This window comes from Schistocerca gregaria, chromosome 10, assembly GCF_023897955.1.
Source record: "Schistocerca gregaria isolate iqSchGreg1 chromosome 10, iqSchGreg1.2, whole genome shotgun sequence".
NCBI classification, from domain to species: Eukaryota; Metazoa; Arthropoda; class Insecta; order Orthoptera; family Acrididae; genus Schistocerca; species Schistocerca gregaria.
The window spans coordinates 160,127,554-160,147,571 of record NC_064929.1 but is presented as its reverse complement, the minus strand read 5'-3'; the positions used below and the strand labels follow the sequence as shown (position 1 = coordinate 160,147,571).

The 20,018-nt window shown below is 43.5% G+C and overlaps 1 protein-coding gene across 2 annotated transcripts in view; it reads left to right on the top strand.

The window, feature by feature from the left end:
* Positions 1-19,652, top strand: part of LOC126293577 (leucine-rich repeat-containing protein 15-like) — a 146,927-nt gene extending 127,275 nt beyond the window's left edge. For both annotated transcript variants that reach the window (XM_049986852.1, XM_049986851.1), the window contains exons 7-8: positions 11,957-12,120; positions 16,953-19,652. In XM_049986852.1, coding sequence (XP_049842809.1) covers positions 11,957-12,120; positions 16,953-17,125 — 337 coding nt within the window. In that variant the 3' untranslated portion in view covers positions 17,126-19,652. The remainder of the gene's footprint in view (positions 1-11,956; positions 12,121-16,952) is intronic.
* The last annotated feature ends 366 nt before the right edge of the window (positions 19,653-20,018 follow it).

Genomic DNA, 20,018 nt, shown 5'->3' with positions numbered 1-20,018 from the left:
GTGATACGTAAACAGACAGAATACGCCGCTGCGGTCGGCAACGCCTATATAAAACAACAATGTCTGGCGCAGTTGTCAGATCGGTTACTGCTGCTACAATGGCAGGTTATCAAGATTTAAGTGAGTATTAGTTAAAAACAGTCTTGGTTACAATGTTATTTTTTTTTTTTCAACTACGCGTTTCGCCTTATTTAGGCATCTTCAGGTTATCTTAATTTGTTATTTCATAGAAGGATCCTTCAGTCAGCGTAGCCAAAGGGCATCGTCGAATACATCAGGTCAACATCGCCTTCATTGAAATCAGTGAAGACTTTTCTATAAATACTTCCAATCCATATGTGGCATACAGCAAACCAGTGATTAACAGTATTGGTTAAAAACAGTCTTGGTTGCAAATTTATTTTTTTTATTTTTCAACTACGCGTTTCGCCTTATTTAGGCATCTTCAGGTTATCTTAATTTGGTATTTCTTAGAAGGATCCTTTAGTCAGTGATTCCAAAGGGCATCGTCGAATATACCAAACCAACATCGCCTTCGTTAAACTCAGTGAGATTTAATTGAGTTTGAACGTGGTGTTATAGTTGGCACACGAGCGATGGGACGCAGCATCTCCAAGATAGCGACGAAGTGAGGATTTTCCTATACGACCGTTTCACGAGTGTTTCGTGAATATCAGCAGTTCGGTAAAATATCAGATCTCCGACATCGCTGCTGCAGACTTCAGTGCTGGGCCATCAACAAGTGCCAGCGTTCGAACCGTTCAACGAATCATCATCAATATGGGCTTTCCGAGCCGAACGCCCACTCATGTACCCTTGATAACAGCACGACACAAAGCTTCACTCCTCGCCTGGGCCCGTGAACACCGACATTTATTTCACTGTTGATGACTGGAAACATATTGCTTGATCGGACGAGTCTCGTTTCAAGTTGTATCGAGCGGATGGACGTGTACGGGTATGGAGGCAACCTCATGAATCCACGGACCCTGCATCTCAAGGTGGTGGAGGCTCTGTGATGGTGTGGGGCGTGTGCAGTTGGAGTGATATGGGACGCCTGATACGGCTAGATACGACTGTGACACGTGACACATTCGTAAGCATCGTGTCTGATCACTTGCATCCATTCACGTCCATTGTGCACTCCGACGGACTTGGGCAATTCCAGCAGGATAATGCGACACCCCACACGTCCATAATTGCTACAGAGTGGCTCTAGGAATACTCATATGAGTTTACACACTTCTGCTTGCCACCAAAGTCCCCAGACATGAACATTACTGAGAATATCTGAGTTGCTTTGCAACGTGTCGTTCAGAAGAGATCTTCAGCCCTTCGTACTCTTTCGGATTTATGGATGGTCCTGCAGGATTCATGGCGTAGGTTTCTTCCACAACTTTTCAAACAGTAATCGAGTCCACGCCACGTCCTGTTGTGGCAATTCTGGGTGCTCTCGGGAGCGTTACATGATATTTGGCAGGTGTACCAGTTTCTTTGGGCCTTCAGTTTATAAAAATCAACTTATGTTTTTCCATCGTTTGTTCGTATTTTGAGCGCTGCTATAGCGTTCATGGGATTGCGAAGAGTCTTCGCTTACTTACTACTTGCACTTGCGCGAAGGTTATACGCGTAGAGCAATTAAGTTACGTACGTGAGAGCACCACGAACCTATCAAAGGGGCAGGGATGAGGCGAAAAACAAGCGTAGGTCAACATGCGCGAATTTTCACACTTTAGTCAACCTTTACTTTTTTAGATAAAAGGAGTACGTAGTGACTTGCAACAAACTTTACAGACAATTTCACATCTTTCCGACACTGTTTTTCACTCACAGCCCCTACAGACGATGAAAGGAAAAAAACTTTGTCGCTAACTGCATTTTCGCTGGTCATGCGGTAAAACTGCCGCATCACGGATGACGCGCTAATTCTTTTCTTTTGTGCTACTACTAAATTTATTCACGGTACATTTTGCGTACAGTATTCACGAATGCCATTGAATGCCCATAGAAAATGTCATTGTACGACACACTTCATCAGGTATAACGTCATAGACACTCAGATTCGTAGAACACAGTCGCGTCATGCGCGACGTTTTGATTTATTACGTCTTAACTACCAGCTCTATTCGCAAAACATTTTTAAAGACAGTATCAAAATGAGACACTGAATTTTCCTGCAAAATTATATCGTTCTACGACATATTCTTCAAGATATATGACGTCATAAACATTGAGATTCGTGAAATCGAAAAGTTGAGGGTGATATTCGCTCTAGATACAGATGAAATATAAGTATAGATATGTGTGATGTATGTTAAATATATTGAAAATATACGTCACATCTGCGTATTACGGCAAAGTTGCTGGAAAACACCTCCTCTTAAATGGAACAATATCAACCAAATTTCGTACACATTGTACTTACTATCTGGAAATAATTATTGTGGAGGTGAGACTGTCTGCCTGCTATTATAGTAGGGGTGATAACTTGGTGATGGTGAGAGATGGTGAAGATGGACGCTGATAGGGAGGAGGTGGGCAGAGAGGGAGAGGAGGAAGTGGAAAGGGAAGATTTGGACGAGATCAAAAGGGAAGATGAAAAGATTGGAGGAGGGGATAAAAAGAGAGGTGGAGGAGAGATGAAAAGAAAGAGGGAGAGAATATGAAAAGAAAAGGGAGAGGGAGGGGAGATGAAAAGACAGTGCAAGGAGCAGATGAAAGAGGAGTGGGAGGAGGAGGTGAAAGGGTAGTGAGAGGAGGGGATAGAGATGGGAGGATGAGCTTAAAGAGGTTCCAAGTAGACGGACTTTGAATCAGGAAGGATGTGATGGACAGAAATAGGTGTAGAAGCAGATTATCGGAAGACAGAGGGGTGGTGGTGGGAGGAATAGATGAACACAGAGAGAGAGATTGGGCAGGAGCAGAGGGTAAGGTGAACGACAGGAAAAGATGGTCAGAGAGAGGAGCAGGAAATCGACATAACCGAGCAATGCCAGATACTCTGCTAGTATTTCATACGAAATAGAGGAAATTCTGAAATTACTGGAGGAAGTGGTAACCAAAGGACAAAATATGCACAATATGTAGCATCATAACACTCCCCTTTGTTAACGTGACGTGGGTCTCTGGTGGTAATAGAGGGTAAGAACACATGAGGGTTGTCATTTGGAAAAGTGCACGTCCGTCACATCTAGCGACTGTTCTCTCTAAACCTTCTTTCTTCTAAAGCTATTCCTTCCTTGCACTGGAGACGCTCGGTCGTGGCCTTGTATATAAGTGGCACTGCAATTGTCATAACCGGAGAAAACCCTAGTCGTATCTAGCAAGGACCATATAGTTCTTTTCCAAGAGATACCTTTTCTTAATTCCTGTGGCTTTCGATCACAGCACAGTCAACTCTTCACAAGGTATATTGCACAACACATCGTTTGCTCCTAAGATTCTGAAATCACTCTCAGATAAAATCTTTAATTACTTCTGCCTCATCTACACGGACGTAGTAATCACCCTCCCGCAACTAAGTCCTTGCAGTAAGTTCTTGTCAGTTGAAACGCCCGCTAAACCCGCAGGGCAGAACAGCTGATTAGGATTGTGGAAAGGGCCAAATAAGGTGGCTGTCAGTTTTACTTCAGAATTTAATTTAATAACACATTTAAACCAAAACGGCACATAGCCGATGTTTCACAACGATGAGTGTCGATATCCAATTCTTCCACGGCTGAAGGACTCTAAACAAGAAATCTTAAAAATCAACAAGATAAATTTCAAGTGACTGAAGAAGACACGCAGTTAAAACTGCAAATAAAATTTTATATATATATATATATATATATATATATATATATATATATATATATATATATATATATATAGGTTGGCCAGAAAATGTGTGAAATGTTTGTAGATATGTTACAGGGCAGGTTGTACTGAGATATATATGTTAAGAAGGAAATTGGATACGTTGTGCCGAGTTATTTAGCATTGAAGTTAGCCAATCAGATCGTCGCGCGCGTAAATTCAAGTCGCAACTAACGAGACAAAGCACTCGTTCGGCAACACCGCCCCTGGCAGGCCGCGAGAATGCGAGCGCGCTACGTCCCGATTGGCTAAATTCTATGCTAAATAACTCGGAAACGGAGCAACATATCGAATAACAGAGCTAGGCTGAAAGCCTCAAGTCAAAAGTGGCTAGAACGAACATAGACAAGGTGCAATACAGACGGCTTAAGGCCAGAATTAAATTTCAAAATTTTACAATGTATTAGCATAATGTTTTAAGGCAGAAGGCCGCAGTGTTTTCGCTTAAGGGGAAATTTAAAGGATCAAGCTTTAAGCGGCTGAAGTCCTTGAAGTTTTAAGTGGCCGAAAGCACACTAAATGAAAAAGCAACGCAACGACAGTAACTAAATTTAAGAATATGGTTTTAAGCATATGTAGGCCGACAATTGACATTACCAAAGATTCACAATACCTTAAATCTTTGAGTTTTAAGTGGCTGTAAGCGCACTAAATGAAAAGACGGTACTACAACAGTAACGTTTAGCAAAATATTCACTTGCCAGAATTCAAAATTACTTATATGGGCTGAAGGCACTTGATTTACATAAAACACAAAATTTTTTTTAAAGCATTGGCTACAATAGATTACCAACAGACCATTAAACACCCATGAAAAGGGCAGTATAGACAACGGCACTCAGACGTCTCCAAGGGCGGGGGTGGGGGGGGAGGGAGGGGAGCTGCCCTCGAAACATTAACGTTCACTTAAGTGAGACAGGTGGTGGGTCCCACTACACCTGATCCGTCGGTAACCCAACCAAGAGGCAGTCACGGACCGATCGACCAAACGACTTGCTAGCCACCAATTGGTACATGAAAACTCAAAGACCAAACTGTTACGGACGTGATTATCCACAACGAAATATGTATTAAGCTGTCACAACTACACACCGTGCTGGACAGCGACAACAGGTGAGGAAAGGGCACTGACTGAATTTACGTCAGTGGCCAAGGCACGTAACCAGAACACTAGCGGCTACTAGGCAGAAAATTCCGCTGGTACACTTGAATTTGAAATTAGGTAATATAGTTAACTCCACCAAAAAAGAACAGTGCCTGAATTTACGTAGGTGGCCAGGGCAGGCAACCAGAATACCCACAAAATAGAAAATTCCTCTGGTGCACTTGAATTGTAGTGAACCAATATAGTTAACTCCACCTCATTGCAGCTCGATTTCACCACTACAACGACTCGGTGTTGCTCACAGGAAAAAACTCCCCAACAGCGAACCACCGAAACGAACGACACAACATGAACGAACGTGGCTTGGGTACTTAAGACACCGTCCTGCGTCGGTGAGTCACGAAGCTCGTAGCGACCGGACAGCCCCACACACGCTCCGACACTGCGCAGGGACCGCCAGCGGACCCAGCCGACTGCGTCGCACGGAGATATCCTCCCTGGTCCACACCAACCGACCGACTACCCTCAGAATGCGGACAACATCTAAGATAGTCGTCAGAGTAAATAACGCCAACTACACACACACAACTTGACAAACACTTGCGCGAAGACCTGAACGATACCCAACAGTAACTAAGCACGCACGGAGACAAATCCGGAGTCGATGCACACACACACACAGCCGACTCATGAACGATCGATGAACCAAAACGCTTCGTCTGGTAGGACGACCGACCGACGATCCACCAAGACCGGGGCCCGGCTCAGGTGACGCGTGGCGGCAATGGTGGGGCGAGCCACATCGACGCAGACCTCACTGCTGCTCCAGCCCGACTGCACCAGTGCCGCATTGCAACTCCCCGACTGGCAGGTCCAGACTGCGCTTCAGACGCATTCCAACTGACTGGCAGCCCGAACTCGCGAGCCGAACTCGCTTACGCCAGACAACGACCGTTAAATAATAGCAGTCGAGCAAAGACACGACGAGAGGGGTTATATTGTTATGCGCTGCTGGCGCCGCTCGCGGCCAGGCAAAGCAAAGCAACAACTCACTGACAGTAGTAATTTAAACTAACGTACTGAGGTGGAAGTACGTTAGAAACAGGGTGTAAAACAAATGATGGTGGGAACACGAGCCACGCACGGCTCATCAGTAATGCACAACAAATTATTCTGTATCTGACCAGCCGCTTCAGTACACTCAGGCCACCTTCCGCTAACTGCCCTGTGCTAATACAAGCGAGTTTCTGCCTCGACTGCTTTAGCCAGTCAAAGGAAGGGAAGTTCCATGCTACTATACATACAGCAAAGCACTCCGTCTTCAAGCCAGAAGTGGCCCATCGGGACCATCCGACCGCCGTGTCATCCTCAGTTCAGCATGCGGATAGGACGGGCGTGTGGTCAGCCCACCGGTCTCCCAGTCGTTATGATGGTTTTCTTTGAACGGAGCCGATACTACTCGGTCGAGTAGCTCCTCAATTGGCATCTCGAGGCTGAGTGCACCCACTATACATACAGGGTTTTCCAAAATTACACCGAAAAACTTCGAAGGGATGTAAAAGACGTGTTGAGCAAAAAATTTGGATAGAAACTTAGTACGGAAACGTAATCCAACGTTCAAAGTTACAGTCGGCGGCGCCTGGATATGCATGCATATACAGGGTGTTTCAGAAGTGATGGTCAGTATTCGTGGCTATGACAGGGATGATCATTCTAACCAAAAGAGTGAAGTAAACATGGCCTCTAAAACCCTTAAGAGCTATGATCAATTCTTTATCTTCGATACTGTGAAAAAAAATCTCTTTTACTGCAAACACTTTACTTTACATATTTTGTGAAGAGGTAGCGTGGACCGAAACAAGACAAAAATGTCCAGCAATCATGTGCTCTAAAACGCATACTTTAATAACTATGAGCACTTACTGGTGTTCTCTACATTGAAACATAATTCCTCTAATGAACAAGTGTTCGTAACTAGATATAAGAGAAAACCGTTCTGATACCTCTGACAGTGCAATACATATACTGGAATCGTTGTTGCTAGGATTGTAGGGAGACACATTTCAGCGCGACAGTACAGATGAAAACAGAGTAAAAATGGACTCTAAAATGCCTGCCTTACGGAATACGAGCACTTGTTCAATGAATTGTATGTGTTTCACAGTAGCGAAGATGAACGAGTTCATGCGGTGGTCTCGCGGTTCTAGGCGCGCAGTCCGGAACCGTGCGGCTGCTACGGTCGCAGGTTCGAATCCTGCCTCGGGCATGGATGTGTGTGATGTCCTTAGGTTAGTTAGGTTCAAGTAGTTCTAAGTTCTAGGGGACTGATGACCACAGCAGTTGAGTCCCATAGTGCTCAGAGCCATTTGAACCCTTTGAGCCATGAACGAGTCCTCATCGGTCTTCAGGTGTCCTTCTCAAAGCTCATGTTTACCAGGCGCCTTAGCAGGCCGCTGTGGTCGAGCGGTTCTAGGCACTTCAGTCCGTAACCGTGCTGCTGCTATGGTCGCAGGTTCGAATCCTGCCTCGGGCATGGATGTGTGTGATGTCCTAGGTTTAAGTACTTCTAAGTCTAGGGGACTAATGACCTCGATGTTAAGTCCGACAGTGCTCAGACCCATTTGAACCATTTTTAGACGCCTCATTCCTGTTTTTCTCCGTACCACCGTGAAAGTTGCCTATTCTACTATCTTAGCAAGTCTAATACTGGTACTGTCAGAGGTATCAGAACGGTTTTCGCTTACAGCTTTCGACACATTTGTTTCTGGACCAGACACCCTTACCTCAAATTGATACATTTATCCTACCCCATCATCCTCGAAAGTTTGTAAGATCATCACGGTGTTGCCCAGTGTACCCAAACATATACAAGCTTTGGCGACTGTAGCTTCGACGCTTTGCAGTGGTGCTGGATGACGTTTACAGACATGGGTTCCTATCGTCATTTTGTTCCTCAAGACAACTTCTACATCTGACTTATAATGCGTTTTGATTGCAATTTTTTTTATTCATATGACTGGTTTCGCTTCATTCAGAACCATTTTCAGATCTGATATTTCAGTTACAGGAGTAACCCGTCCAAATTCAGCAAATTTCACAGGTTGCGAAACATGTTGATGTGACGCAGCATGTGAAATTTGCTGAATTTGGACGGGTTACTCCTGAAATATCAGATCTGAAGATGGTTCTGAATGAACCAAATCCGGTCATATGAATAAAAAAATTTACAATCAAGAGGGATTATAAGTAATATTATAAAATCACTGATTGCTGTTATCCCATCAGACATTATGTCACTTTTTGCAAACTTCTACATCCTCCTCTCGAAGTTTGTCGGTGTAATTCTGAAACATGCTGCCTTGCTTCTTCAATAACAAGCGAGAACGTTGTTCTCAGATGGGTGACGTCATGCCATGTCAGCAAAATGCCGCTTCATGCGTCCTTCTGCCCGGGATGTATATCTTGCGGCACACTGCACGATACTCTGAATATTCGGTACAAATATTGTACCATCCGGTTTTAGTACGCAAATCGTCCACACAATTCTGAAGATAGCAGGAACAGGTAAGTGCGAGAACTATCTCACATTCAGCACAACATCTAGTGCATCTAAGGTGCTGATAAGAATAATATACAGAAGAATAGAAAACAAAATTGAGGATCTGTTAGAAGACAATCAACTAAAGCCCCCAGACAAGTAGTTCTTACGAGGGTTGCCCAGAAAGTAACTCAGTCTTCAGGCCACGAGTGGCCTACCGGGACCATCCGACCGCCATGTCATCCTCAGTGGAGGAAACCGATAGGAGGGGCTTGGGGTCAGCACACCGCTCTACCGGTCGTTATGATGGCATTCTTGACCGAAGCCGCTACTATTCGGTCGAGTAGCTCCTCAATTGGCATCACGAGGCTGAGTGCACCCCGAAAAATGGCAACAGCACATGGCGGCCTGGATGGTCACCCATCCAAGTGCCGACCACGCCCGATAGCGCTTAACTTCGGTGATCTCACGGAAACCGTTGTATCCACTGCGGCAAGGCCGTCCAGAAAATAACGCAAAACATATTTTTCTTCAACATTTCTTTTTGAAAATAATGAGAATTGCACACATGAAAGAACGTTATTTCATCTACACACCCTATTTTTCCACGTAATCTCCATCCCAAATCTATGGCCTACCTCCAGCGTGTAACAAGGGCGTGTATGTCCTGTCGGTAGCAACCCTTGCCCTTTTGGCGCAGCCAGCGCTTTACTGTGTTAATCACCTTCTCATCGTCTTCAACATGTCTTCTGCGAATGGTATCCTTTAATGGCCGAAACAAGAGGAAGCTCACCGCAACGTCTCAGGTGTGACAGTCGTGGATGGTCTCCCCGACCGCTGCACCTCGTAGAGTTCCGCCGAACCGCCTTCTGATGACCTCACCTTCCGTGCCCACCGATTAACTGTTCTTCGGTCGACAGTATTTGCTGCATAGCGTTTGTGAATATTCCCCACAATTTCTTTCTCTGCAGTGAGAAATTCAATGGCTACACGTTGTTTGTAACGTACGTCACTTGCAGACGCCAGTTTGAATCTGTCCAGGAGCTACGCAGTCTGTCGGAAGTGACGGAAACTTGGCACGCTCATTCAGGAGACTACAAATAGTACATATATAACGTTTCGCATTCTAGCATTGTTTTCGGCTGAGACAAAAATTGCGGTATATTACTTTCTGGGCAACCCTGCTACGTTGCGCTTCACAATCGAAGCCAGAAAGACCCTCCCTTCATTGGAATTGTCGACCTAGAAAAAGCGTTCGATAATGCAAAAAGGAGGGCAGATGTTAGAAAGCTTCATAGAAATAGGTGTTAGTTTCCAGAAATAACGTATTAATAGCAACCGTACAATTTATCAACGTGATACAGACACACTCACACCAAGGAACATGTTAAAAACTTTCAAGTATTTCTTGACAGCAATTAGCATTTCTTTCTGTATAGGCTACCAGAAGTCGATCATCATCTTCTTCCCTTTCTACGTCTTCTCGTTGTATTTTAGGCAATGTCATTATTTTTAACATGTGGACAAAGGTACAGGGAAAGGTGGGTAATATACAAGGTGTACAACGTTGCTTCGACTGTTTTTCCCCCTACATTTGAGGCTTTAATGAAATAAATTGGTTACACATGTATCATTCAAATTATTATCCATCGCTAGCCACTACTTTCTCCCATCTTTCGGGCAGCGTACGAATCCCGCGTCGAAAACAATTGTTCATCTTTTGAAGAGATCCACGAATCTATCCAATTTGAGGTTTCTTCGTGAGGTCGGAAGTGTTTGTCAGCCAGACCATGCGCCATCGATCTATACAGGTGACAGTCAGAGAATACGGCCGATGGAGTAGGATTTTCCATTTTAACGTTTCCAAGTACGTTTGGACCTCTTTTGCAACGTGGGGTCGAGTGCTGTCGAGCTGAAAAATCACTTTATCGCGCCTCTCGCTGTATTGCGGCCGTTTGTCTTTTAATGCTCTATTCAAACGCTTTAATTACGTTCGATAACGAACACCTGTCATTGTTTCACTTGGTTTTAACACCTCATAGTACACGACGCCGAGCTAGTCCCACCAGATGCAGAGCACGATCTTGGAGCCGTGAATATTCGGTTTGGCCTTCGTCGTTGAAGCGTGGTCGGGATATCCCCATGATTTTTTTGCGTTTAGAGCAATCGTAATGAACCCATTTTTCGTCCCCGGTCACAATGCGATGCAGAAATCCCTTCCGTTTTTGCCTCTGAAGCAACTGTTCACAAACACACAAACAGTGTTCAACGGCTCTTGGTTTCAACTCACACGGGACCCAAGTACCTTGAGACGTTTTGAAACGGCTTGCTGTGTGACTCCCACTAATCGTGCCAATCCTTCTTGAGCTTGACGCGAGTCTTCATTCAGCAATGTCTCCAATTCTGCATCTTCGGAAACATTCTCTCTCAGGTTACCCTCCATTCAGAGGCTATTGCACGCAGCGACTGTTATTGACTTGTAAATAATAGATTTCAGCTATCAGCCGTCCTTTTGAGATTTTTATTGGCAGATCTAGATTTCAGCTACAAACTAGCCATTCAATGCACTATCATTTTCAATGCATGTAATGCCTGTTGGTCGGGCTTCATCCACAGTTCTTTGAATACAATGCATGTATTGATCAAAAATGATAGTGCATTGAGAATGGCTAGTTTCTAGCTCAAATCTATATCTGCCAATAACAAATTTCAAAAGGACCACTGATAGCTGAAATATATTACTTACAACATTCTCTCTTCCACCACTACCCCAGTCTACGACGTTAAAATCACCATATTTCAACCGCTGAAACCACTCACGACACGTTTTTTCACTAATAGCGTCCTTACCATACGTACTTGAGAGCATTCGATGAGACTCATCCGCTGTTTTCTTCGTACTGAAACTAACAGTAACATCTCCGGCAAATGACGAGAAATAGGCTCGTAAACTGACATTTTCAATCAAAAACAACTTTTGCTACAGACACAAATTGACTAATGTTTGAATGAGGTTATTATGTTGACCGATGTCCAAGCTAACTGCCTGATGTCTGCGATCTCTTTCGTTCGACCGTTACTTACCGTTGTCGCCGCCTATCGGCAAACGGCGGAAGCAAAGTTGTACACCTTGTACAACATTTGTGGTTCAAAAAAATGGTTCAAATGGCCCTGAGCACTATGGGACTTAACTGCTGAGGTCATCAGTCCCCTAGAATTTAGAACTACTTAAACCTAACTAACTTGAGGACATCACACACATCCATGCCCGAGGCAGGATTCGAACCTGCGACCGTAGCGGTGGCTCGGTTCCAGACTGTAGAGCCTAGAACCGCTAGGCCACCCCGGCCGGCTGTACAACATTTGTGAAGAGTCTAAGTAGTGTGTTGTAGAAAGAGCAATACGGAGGGTGAGGGAAAATGATTTTGACCGATATGTTTTATTTGTGTTTCCAGCCGCAACCCGAACCTCCAGGAGGTGCGGCTGCGTATCAACCGGCTATCCCTGGTTCAGCCCGGCACCTTCCGCAACAACTCCCGTCTCCAGTACCTGGAGCTGGATCACAACCTACTGCAGACCATGGACGTCTCCGTTATAGAGCCGCTCGTCTGGCTCAAGGGTGAGTTCCTTCACGCACTTTGCTTATATTGGCCTGCCACTGGGCTAAATATGACTCTGTTCTGTATTTCCAATGCTTTCAACCATTTAATCTTACATTTATTTATGTATCCAACCTTGTTGATAATACGTGCTATCTTTCCGTCTTTCTTTGCCACGAATCCACTTTGTGGCCGTGCATGTTTTTCTTTGTCTCTTCTTCTAACACTCGTTTCCTGTAGACACCATCCATGTGATATACTTTTCAATTCCTCTTCAGCTCATACATCCGTTTATTCAACTCTCAACATACATCTGGTATTACGCACTCTCCATCTGCAGAAACTGAAGAGCGCTTTATCCTGAGTGGTTTGATACAGCATGTCACAACTCCCTCTCTTGTGTCACTCTCTTCATCTTAGAAAAGCCATTAAATGCCCTCAAATGTTTGTTGTGTATATTCTATGTCTTTCACTACAATTTTTGTCCACTAAAGCTCCCTCTTGTCGTTTCCTGCTTTCTTAACAAGTATCCTGTAAACCTGTTCCTTCATTTATTATTTCTCACATACTCATTTCATCGCCTATTCTTTGTAGAACCTCCTCATTTCTCATCGTAACAGTGCACCTAATCTTGATCATCCTTCTCTAACACAGCGTATCATACCGCTCGATTCTCTTCTTTTATGGTTTTCCTTCTTTCCACTACCACATCCACATGTAGTTTCTTAGAAATTTCTTCCTCCCATTAAGGCCTATATTTGATTCTAATAGATCTCCTTTCGCAGGACTACTCTCTTTCTCAATGTTAGTCTGTTTTTATGTCCTCTTTTCGTCGCTATGCAAGTATTATTTTGCTTCCAACGTAGCAGAATTACTTTCACTTTGGCTACTTGTACTCTAATTTTGGTGATAAGTTTATCACCTACTTTCGCCTTTCTTATGTTTACTCTCAGTATTTATTCTGGGCTCGTCATATTATTAGTTCAATTCTAATGGTTCTGTAATTTTTCCTCAGTTTCATTGTTGACACCAAAGTATCAGGGAATCCTACCTCTGATATAATTTCATCATGAATGTTAATCCCACTTATAAACCCTTCTTTTCTCCATCCCTGTTTCTTAGAAATGACATGCACTCTTACGCCAGACTTAATGGTAACAAATTTTCCAACATAGTTCCGATGCTCAGAAATGTAAAACTGTTTACCTCACAGAGGGAAGAATGTAATATCGAACGGCAAAAATACGAACGACTCACAGTTTCGATCAGTGAACTAATGGGAACAACTGGGTCTAACAGTCTGTAGGGGTATGAGACGTAACGATCACAACGGATCAGTCGTAGCTAAAACTTTTGGCAGACTCCGATTCATTGGTAGAATACTAAGGCAATATAACGAGTTTCCAAAGAAGATTCCTTATAAAGCACGCAGTCTATTCTAGAATATTGCTTAGCGTGTGGAACCCTTACTATATAGGAATAAAAGGGCATATTAAATATACAGAAAGAAAAGGAGCACGAAAGGTCACAGTTTTACTATTTTGAGGACAGATACGCATTTGACCCAGTTTTTATAACTGTTTCCATGGTACTTTTGTGTTATTTTATCTTTTTGCATATATTCCTCCGCACTCGATACAGAATAAAGAATTTGGCCATTCGTTACCTCATACGAACGGATGCACGTATCATCTTGTAGATGGTTGAATAATAGATAACAGCTCGAAAATCTTGCCACGTACATGGTGGTTGGATATATAACGGCAGCACGAAGGACGTTGCGGGCGAATATACACCAGTTTATGGTAATTTCACCACCCTGTTTGTATGTTGGTTTGGTGACGTGTAAGTGTAATGATTAGACGTTGTTCTCGCGTCTTAACGTTATGCACTTCTTTTTTATGCACATCCCTTATGTATACAGTGGAACGTTCTAAAAGGACTGGATATGAGTCCGTTCTACACATTGGGTTAGAGAGTGCACATAATAAAAAGAAAACAGAGCTTTCACAATATTAAATATATTCGCACATTCTAATTTGAATCTGACAAAGGAAATGCATTCAAAAGAGAACAATATTGTAATTAGTGCCGCTATGATGGGCGACTCATTCTGTGATATAACCTCATTTCATAATTAAATTCTGCTTTGGATTTTCTGCATCTACATCGATACTCCGCGAGCAACCGTACGGCGCGTGGCAGAGAGTACTATGTACCATTACTACTCACTTCCTTTCTTGCTCCACTCGCAAATAGTGTGAGGCAAAAACCGTTGTTTGTGTGCCTCCTCCGTATGAGCCCTATCTCCCGTACCTTGTCTTCGTGGTCCTTAGGTGAAATGTATGTTGGCGTCCGTAGAATCGTTCGGCAGTCAGCTTCAAGTGCCGGTTCTCTAAATTTTCACAACAGTGTTTCTCGAAAAGAACGTCGCCTTCCCTCTAGGGAGTTCCCGTAGCATTTTCGTAACAATAGTTATTCAAACCTACCGGTAACGAATCTAGCAATCCGCCTCTGAAATGCTTCCATGTCTTCCTTCAATCCGACTTGGTACATATCCCAAACACTCGACCAGTAGTCAAGAGTAGGTCGCACGAGCGTCCTATATGCGGTTTCCTTTACAAGTGAACCACACTTCCGTGAAATTCTCCCATTAAGCCGAAGTCAGTCATTCACCTTCCCTAGCATAGTTCCCCTCACGAAGGCCAGGGTGGCCGATGGGTTCTAGGCGCTACGGTCGCAGGTTCGAATCTTGCCTCGAGCATGACTATGTGTGATGTCTTAGGTTAGTTAGGTTTAAGTAGTTCTAAGGGACTGATGACCTCATAAATTAAGTCCCATAGTGCTCACAGCTATTTGAACCATTTTTCCCCCTCACAGCTCTTTGCAACGTTATTACCAGATATTTATTCGATTTAAGTGTCAAGCAGGACACTACTAATACTGTGTCCGAAAATTACAGATTTGTTTTTCCTACTCATGGGCATTAACTTTAATTTTTGCTCATTTAGGGCTATCTGCTATTCACTACACCAACTGTAAATTTTATCTAAATCTAAGTCTAGTTTTGCAGTGTAGCATGGCATTTCACGAAATTTTAATGTTATACTGGCCGTATGAAATTGTGTGAAATTTATTTGGCCGGCCGCAGTGGCCGAGTGGTTCTAGGCGCTACAGTCTGGAGCCACGCGACCACTATGGTTGAGTAGAGTGCGACAGTAACGCTAACCAGACTGTATGCGCCCTTTTTTCATAATGTTGTAGACAAGACTTTTCTCTGAACTTGAATGATGATGACTAAACTAGCTCCGGCCGAAGTGGCCGTGCGGTTCTAGGTGCTACAGTCTGGAGCTGAGCTGCCGCTACGGTCGCAGGTTCGAATCCTGCCTCGGGCATGGATGTGTGTGATGTCCTTAGGTCATTTAGGTTTAAGTAGCTCTAAGTTCTAGGGGACTGATGACCTCAGATGTTAAGTCCCATAGTGCTCAGAGCCATTTGAACCATTTGAATCCAGCTGCTGTATTTCAATCTAACGTCGTTTGTTCTTTTAAAATATGCTGTTTCGACACCACATGGTGTCATCTTCAGGTGCCAAACGCAACCTGTCATCCACAACAGTTTTCATGTGCAATGAACAAAATCGTATGCAGCGGGCCAAAATTAACTGGACTCCGGACATTCAGTGTATGGCTGCAGTCCGACTTGATGGATTACCAGGGATTTCCCTCTCAACGTTTGTCGCACAATACCGCACTACACAAATTGGTGAAATTTACTTTTCAATATTCGTATATGTATGTCTAGTTAGAACAAGCCTGAGAATGACATATGTTCCGAAAGAGACTGTGCAATGATATTGGTAATGATCTTCATTACAGTCCTTGAACGAATTTATAAACATTTCATGAGTATAGTGCGACAGTAACGCTAAAAAGATTGGAAGCGCTAAAATTCTCTTCTCATAATGTGGTAGAGAAGACTTTCCTCTGAACTTGAATAATGATGACGAAACCAGTTGCTGTATTTGAAACTAACCTCGTTTTATTCTTTTTAAAACGTGCTACGAGTTTCGACATCGCAAGTGTCATCTTCATGCCCCGAACGTAATATGCCATCCACAACAGTTTTCATGTGCAATGAACAGAATCCAATGCAGCGGGCCAAAATTAATTGGATTCCGTACCTTCCGTGTCTGGCTGCAGTCGGACTTGATGGATTACCAGGGATTTGCCTCTCAATATATGTCTGCAAACTACCCCGTTTCGCAGTTAACAGCAGGTACTCGAATTCCGACAAATGAATAGAGCTACGTAGGAAGATGATTCACGCCAGGCCCCACATGCTTGGCTCTAAATATGTTAACTGTTGAAACGTCCTGGCAGATTAAAACTGTGTGCCGGACCGAGACTCGAACTCAAGACTTTTGCCTTTCGCGGGCAAGTGCTCTACTAACTGAGCTACCCAAGCACGACTCACGCCCCGTCCTCACGGCATTACTTCGGCCAGTACCTCGTCTCCTACTTTCCAAACTTTACAGAAGCTCTCCTGCGAACCTTGCAGAACTAGCGCTCCTGGAAGAAAGGAGATGCTTCTGTAAAGTTTGGAATGTAGGAGACGAGGTACTGTCAGAAATAAAGCTGTGAGGACAGGGCGTGAGTCGTGCTTGGGTGGCTCAGTTGGTAGAGCACTTGCCCGCGATAGGCAAAAGTCTTGAGTTGGAATCTCGGTCCGGCACACAGTTTTCATCTGCCAGGACGTTTTATATCAGCGCACACTCCGCTGCAGAGTGAACATCTCATTCTATGTTAACTGTTGTTTTCCACATGGTGACTGGAGGAACGCTGTGTTCCAGGGCTGACTCTGGAGGGCAATCCGTGGACGTGCGACTGCGCGCTGGAGCCGCTCTTCACCAAGATCCGCAAGCACGGCATTGTGGTCAGGGCCGATCCTGCCATCTGCGCCAGCCCTCTGGACCTTAAAGGCAAGGAGGTACTCAAGGTGGTGGGCGAGCTGCAGTGCGGCTGAGATGGCACCGGCGCCAACAACGCAGGCTGGGCGCAGGGCGAGGAAACTGCCTGTAGTTCATCTCCACAACACACCACACGCCACTCCACTCCACTACACAACACCACACTACCAGCTCCACTCAAGCGACTGTTGCATTTAGTACACATTATTATACTAGGTATAGTAGTACACCTTACACTACCAACTGCACAGAATTAACTTTTCTATATAGAATGTACCATTGTGTATTGTATTACATCATATGTAAGTATACATACCATGCTACAAATTCAGTTCTGCATCACGAAACACTCTCCACCGCATGGAAATGACTGTCATATATATAGGGTGTAAAACAATGATGATTCAGAAATTTGGGAGATTGGAGAGGACGAAGTTTTGAACGTTTTGATGTGAGGTTCCTGTAACTTGAAATGTGAAGTTTTTTCTGCAGCACTATGCACTTTCTCCCCCATTCCCCCCCCCCCCCCCCCCCCCAAGACTAAATGAAACATCAGAATACTGTGTGTGTAAAACCTCTTGATATGAGATAAAGTCAAATACTGTAAATGATATCAGTGGCTTCACTACTATAGCCTAAACGTTCAATGTGATGACTATCAAGCCCCCTACATAATGTACAAAGACGAACCATGTTCCCCTAATTCTCTATAGAATTCTGCACTCCCGTCTGAGGGTATCAACCATTGACTTGCCATTATTTTTAACCATAGCCGACCCTATATGTACCATTTAAGTTTACGAAAATCATATTTTGTCCTACACTCTTTCCTCAAATATATATAATTTTTTGACAACAAATCTTTATAAATTTGTACTTATTATTTGTTGAAGTGATGACGAGTGAAGATGTTATTGTTGATCATTCTTCCGGGTTATATGGCCGTGGTCCACGGAATTCTTCTACTCCTAACGTTTCGTCCAATACTACGTTGGACATCTTCAGAAGTATGGCCGGTCCTGTTGAGTCCTGCCGACTCGTGAAAGCCTTCTTTGTATGATTAGAAGATGTTATTGTTTCAGAATATTTTGTTGGCGTGCTACACCCGAAAAAAAACACAGGGGTGTGCAACGCCACACAACATTTCTCACACTCACACCATGCACCACTTTTCTTCCTTGCTTTCCACACTGCACAATTTCTGGTGCGTGCTTTCTTGATGGGAATGGGGGGGGGGGGGAGATGAAACTAACAAAAGCTGAAAACGATTGGTTATAAATTCATTTGTGTGGCCATATCATCCATAGTTGCTTTACAGTTACGGAGGGTATTTTCGTTCTGTTATTGCAACTACAAAAAAATGTTTTTTTCAGTTGACATGTTTCGCTTTATTGAGGTAAAGCATCATCAGTGGTGGTGGTTTCAACTTGATTTCTCACCTACATCGGAGAATACCGTCGTTGGTGGGTGAGGGACCAAGTGAACATCACACCACTGATGATGCTTTACCTCATTGAATCGAAACGTGTCTGGTGAAAATCACACTCATTTTCCTGTAGTTGCAACTACAGAATGAAAATGCCCTCAGGGATTGCGTATAACTCGCAAAATATGGAAATAAATAGAGTATGTTATACACCACTAAACAGAACAGTTTCTAAGCTATCCAGAGATATATAACATGTCATGCCATCTATTAACAGAGAAGCAGAAACACTAAGGAGAAGTTATAGCCGGCTGTGTCAGCAAATGGGTTAACATGTGCTGAGTAAGCTCAGATACTGTTTCTGCTGGTGTTGTGTACACAAGAGAGTTTACATAGACTCGAAGAAAACGAGGGGTGAGGTCAGGGAAGTTCACAGGCGAAGGGACTGGACATTTGGTTACAAATACTCTCTGGCTGAAGTTTCATGCGAGATACGCCCTGGCCTGACGATCAAAGTGTAGTGTAGAACCTTCATTCTTAAACCACAAAGTAGTGCGCAGTTGCAAGGGAACGTCCTCCAGACGTTCAGTCGAGGCATTGTTTTGAAAGTGCAGATACGATGCACTATTCAACCAATCTAGTAAGATGTGTAGTCCAATAAGGTGATCTCTAAGAACCACAGCCCAAGTATTCACTGAGAATCTGACCTGATAATTTCTCGTACAAGTAGTGCATGGACTTTCTGCAGCCCACTGGTGGCGGTAGAAAATTTATTTCTACCTTCGGTGTCTTTATATATCAAAATGCTCAAAATTTCCTCCTCTACAATCTCTCAGTTCCTTAAAACGTTAATCTGTTATACCTGGTATACAATTACTTTCCTTGCATTACCACATTTCGAGCTCATGACTACGCGCCTCATACCAAATATTTTAAACCGCTGCATATTCTCCGTGTTTCATAGGTGAATAACATTTTAGTTAAAGAAACACAGTGATTTGGACAGTATTCAGCGTACATGTTGTACACACGCTGCTCGTGTAATTTTTTCCCATTGTTTTGTTACAGTGAGTGTAATTATTGACTGACTTGTGTATTGTAAGATAAAATGTGAAGGTTATTTATTTATATTTGTAAATAAAGCGACATAAAACTTATATATTTGGTGTGCATTTATATGAGAGTTCTAAGGTATCCTAGTTTTTGTTTGACCTGTATTAAAGTAAGATAGTTGATATGTGAGCATAACATTTTAAACTTGTCATATTTACGAGTATTTTCATCCGCTGTTGAATGGTTGGAGACGAACTGAAAATTTGAGTCACACTAGGACACGAATCAGGAGTTCGTGGTGTTTATCTTGAGCAAACGCACAGCCATTTGGCTGCGTGGGGACTCTTCTAGGACTCAGCCAAACGCAACTACTTTCGTGAAGTAGGAGGCCAAGCTTCGAATCCCGTTCTGACAAAAATTTTCTATTTTGAATACTCGACCAGTACCGTTTGGTACCATAGTATCTCGTA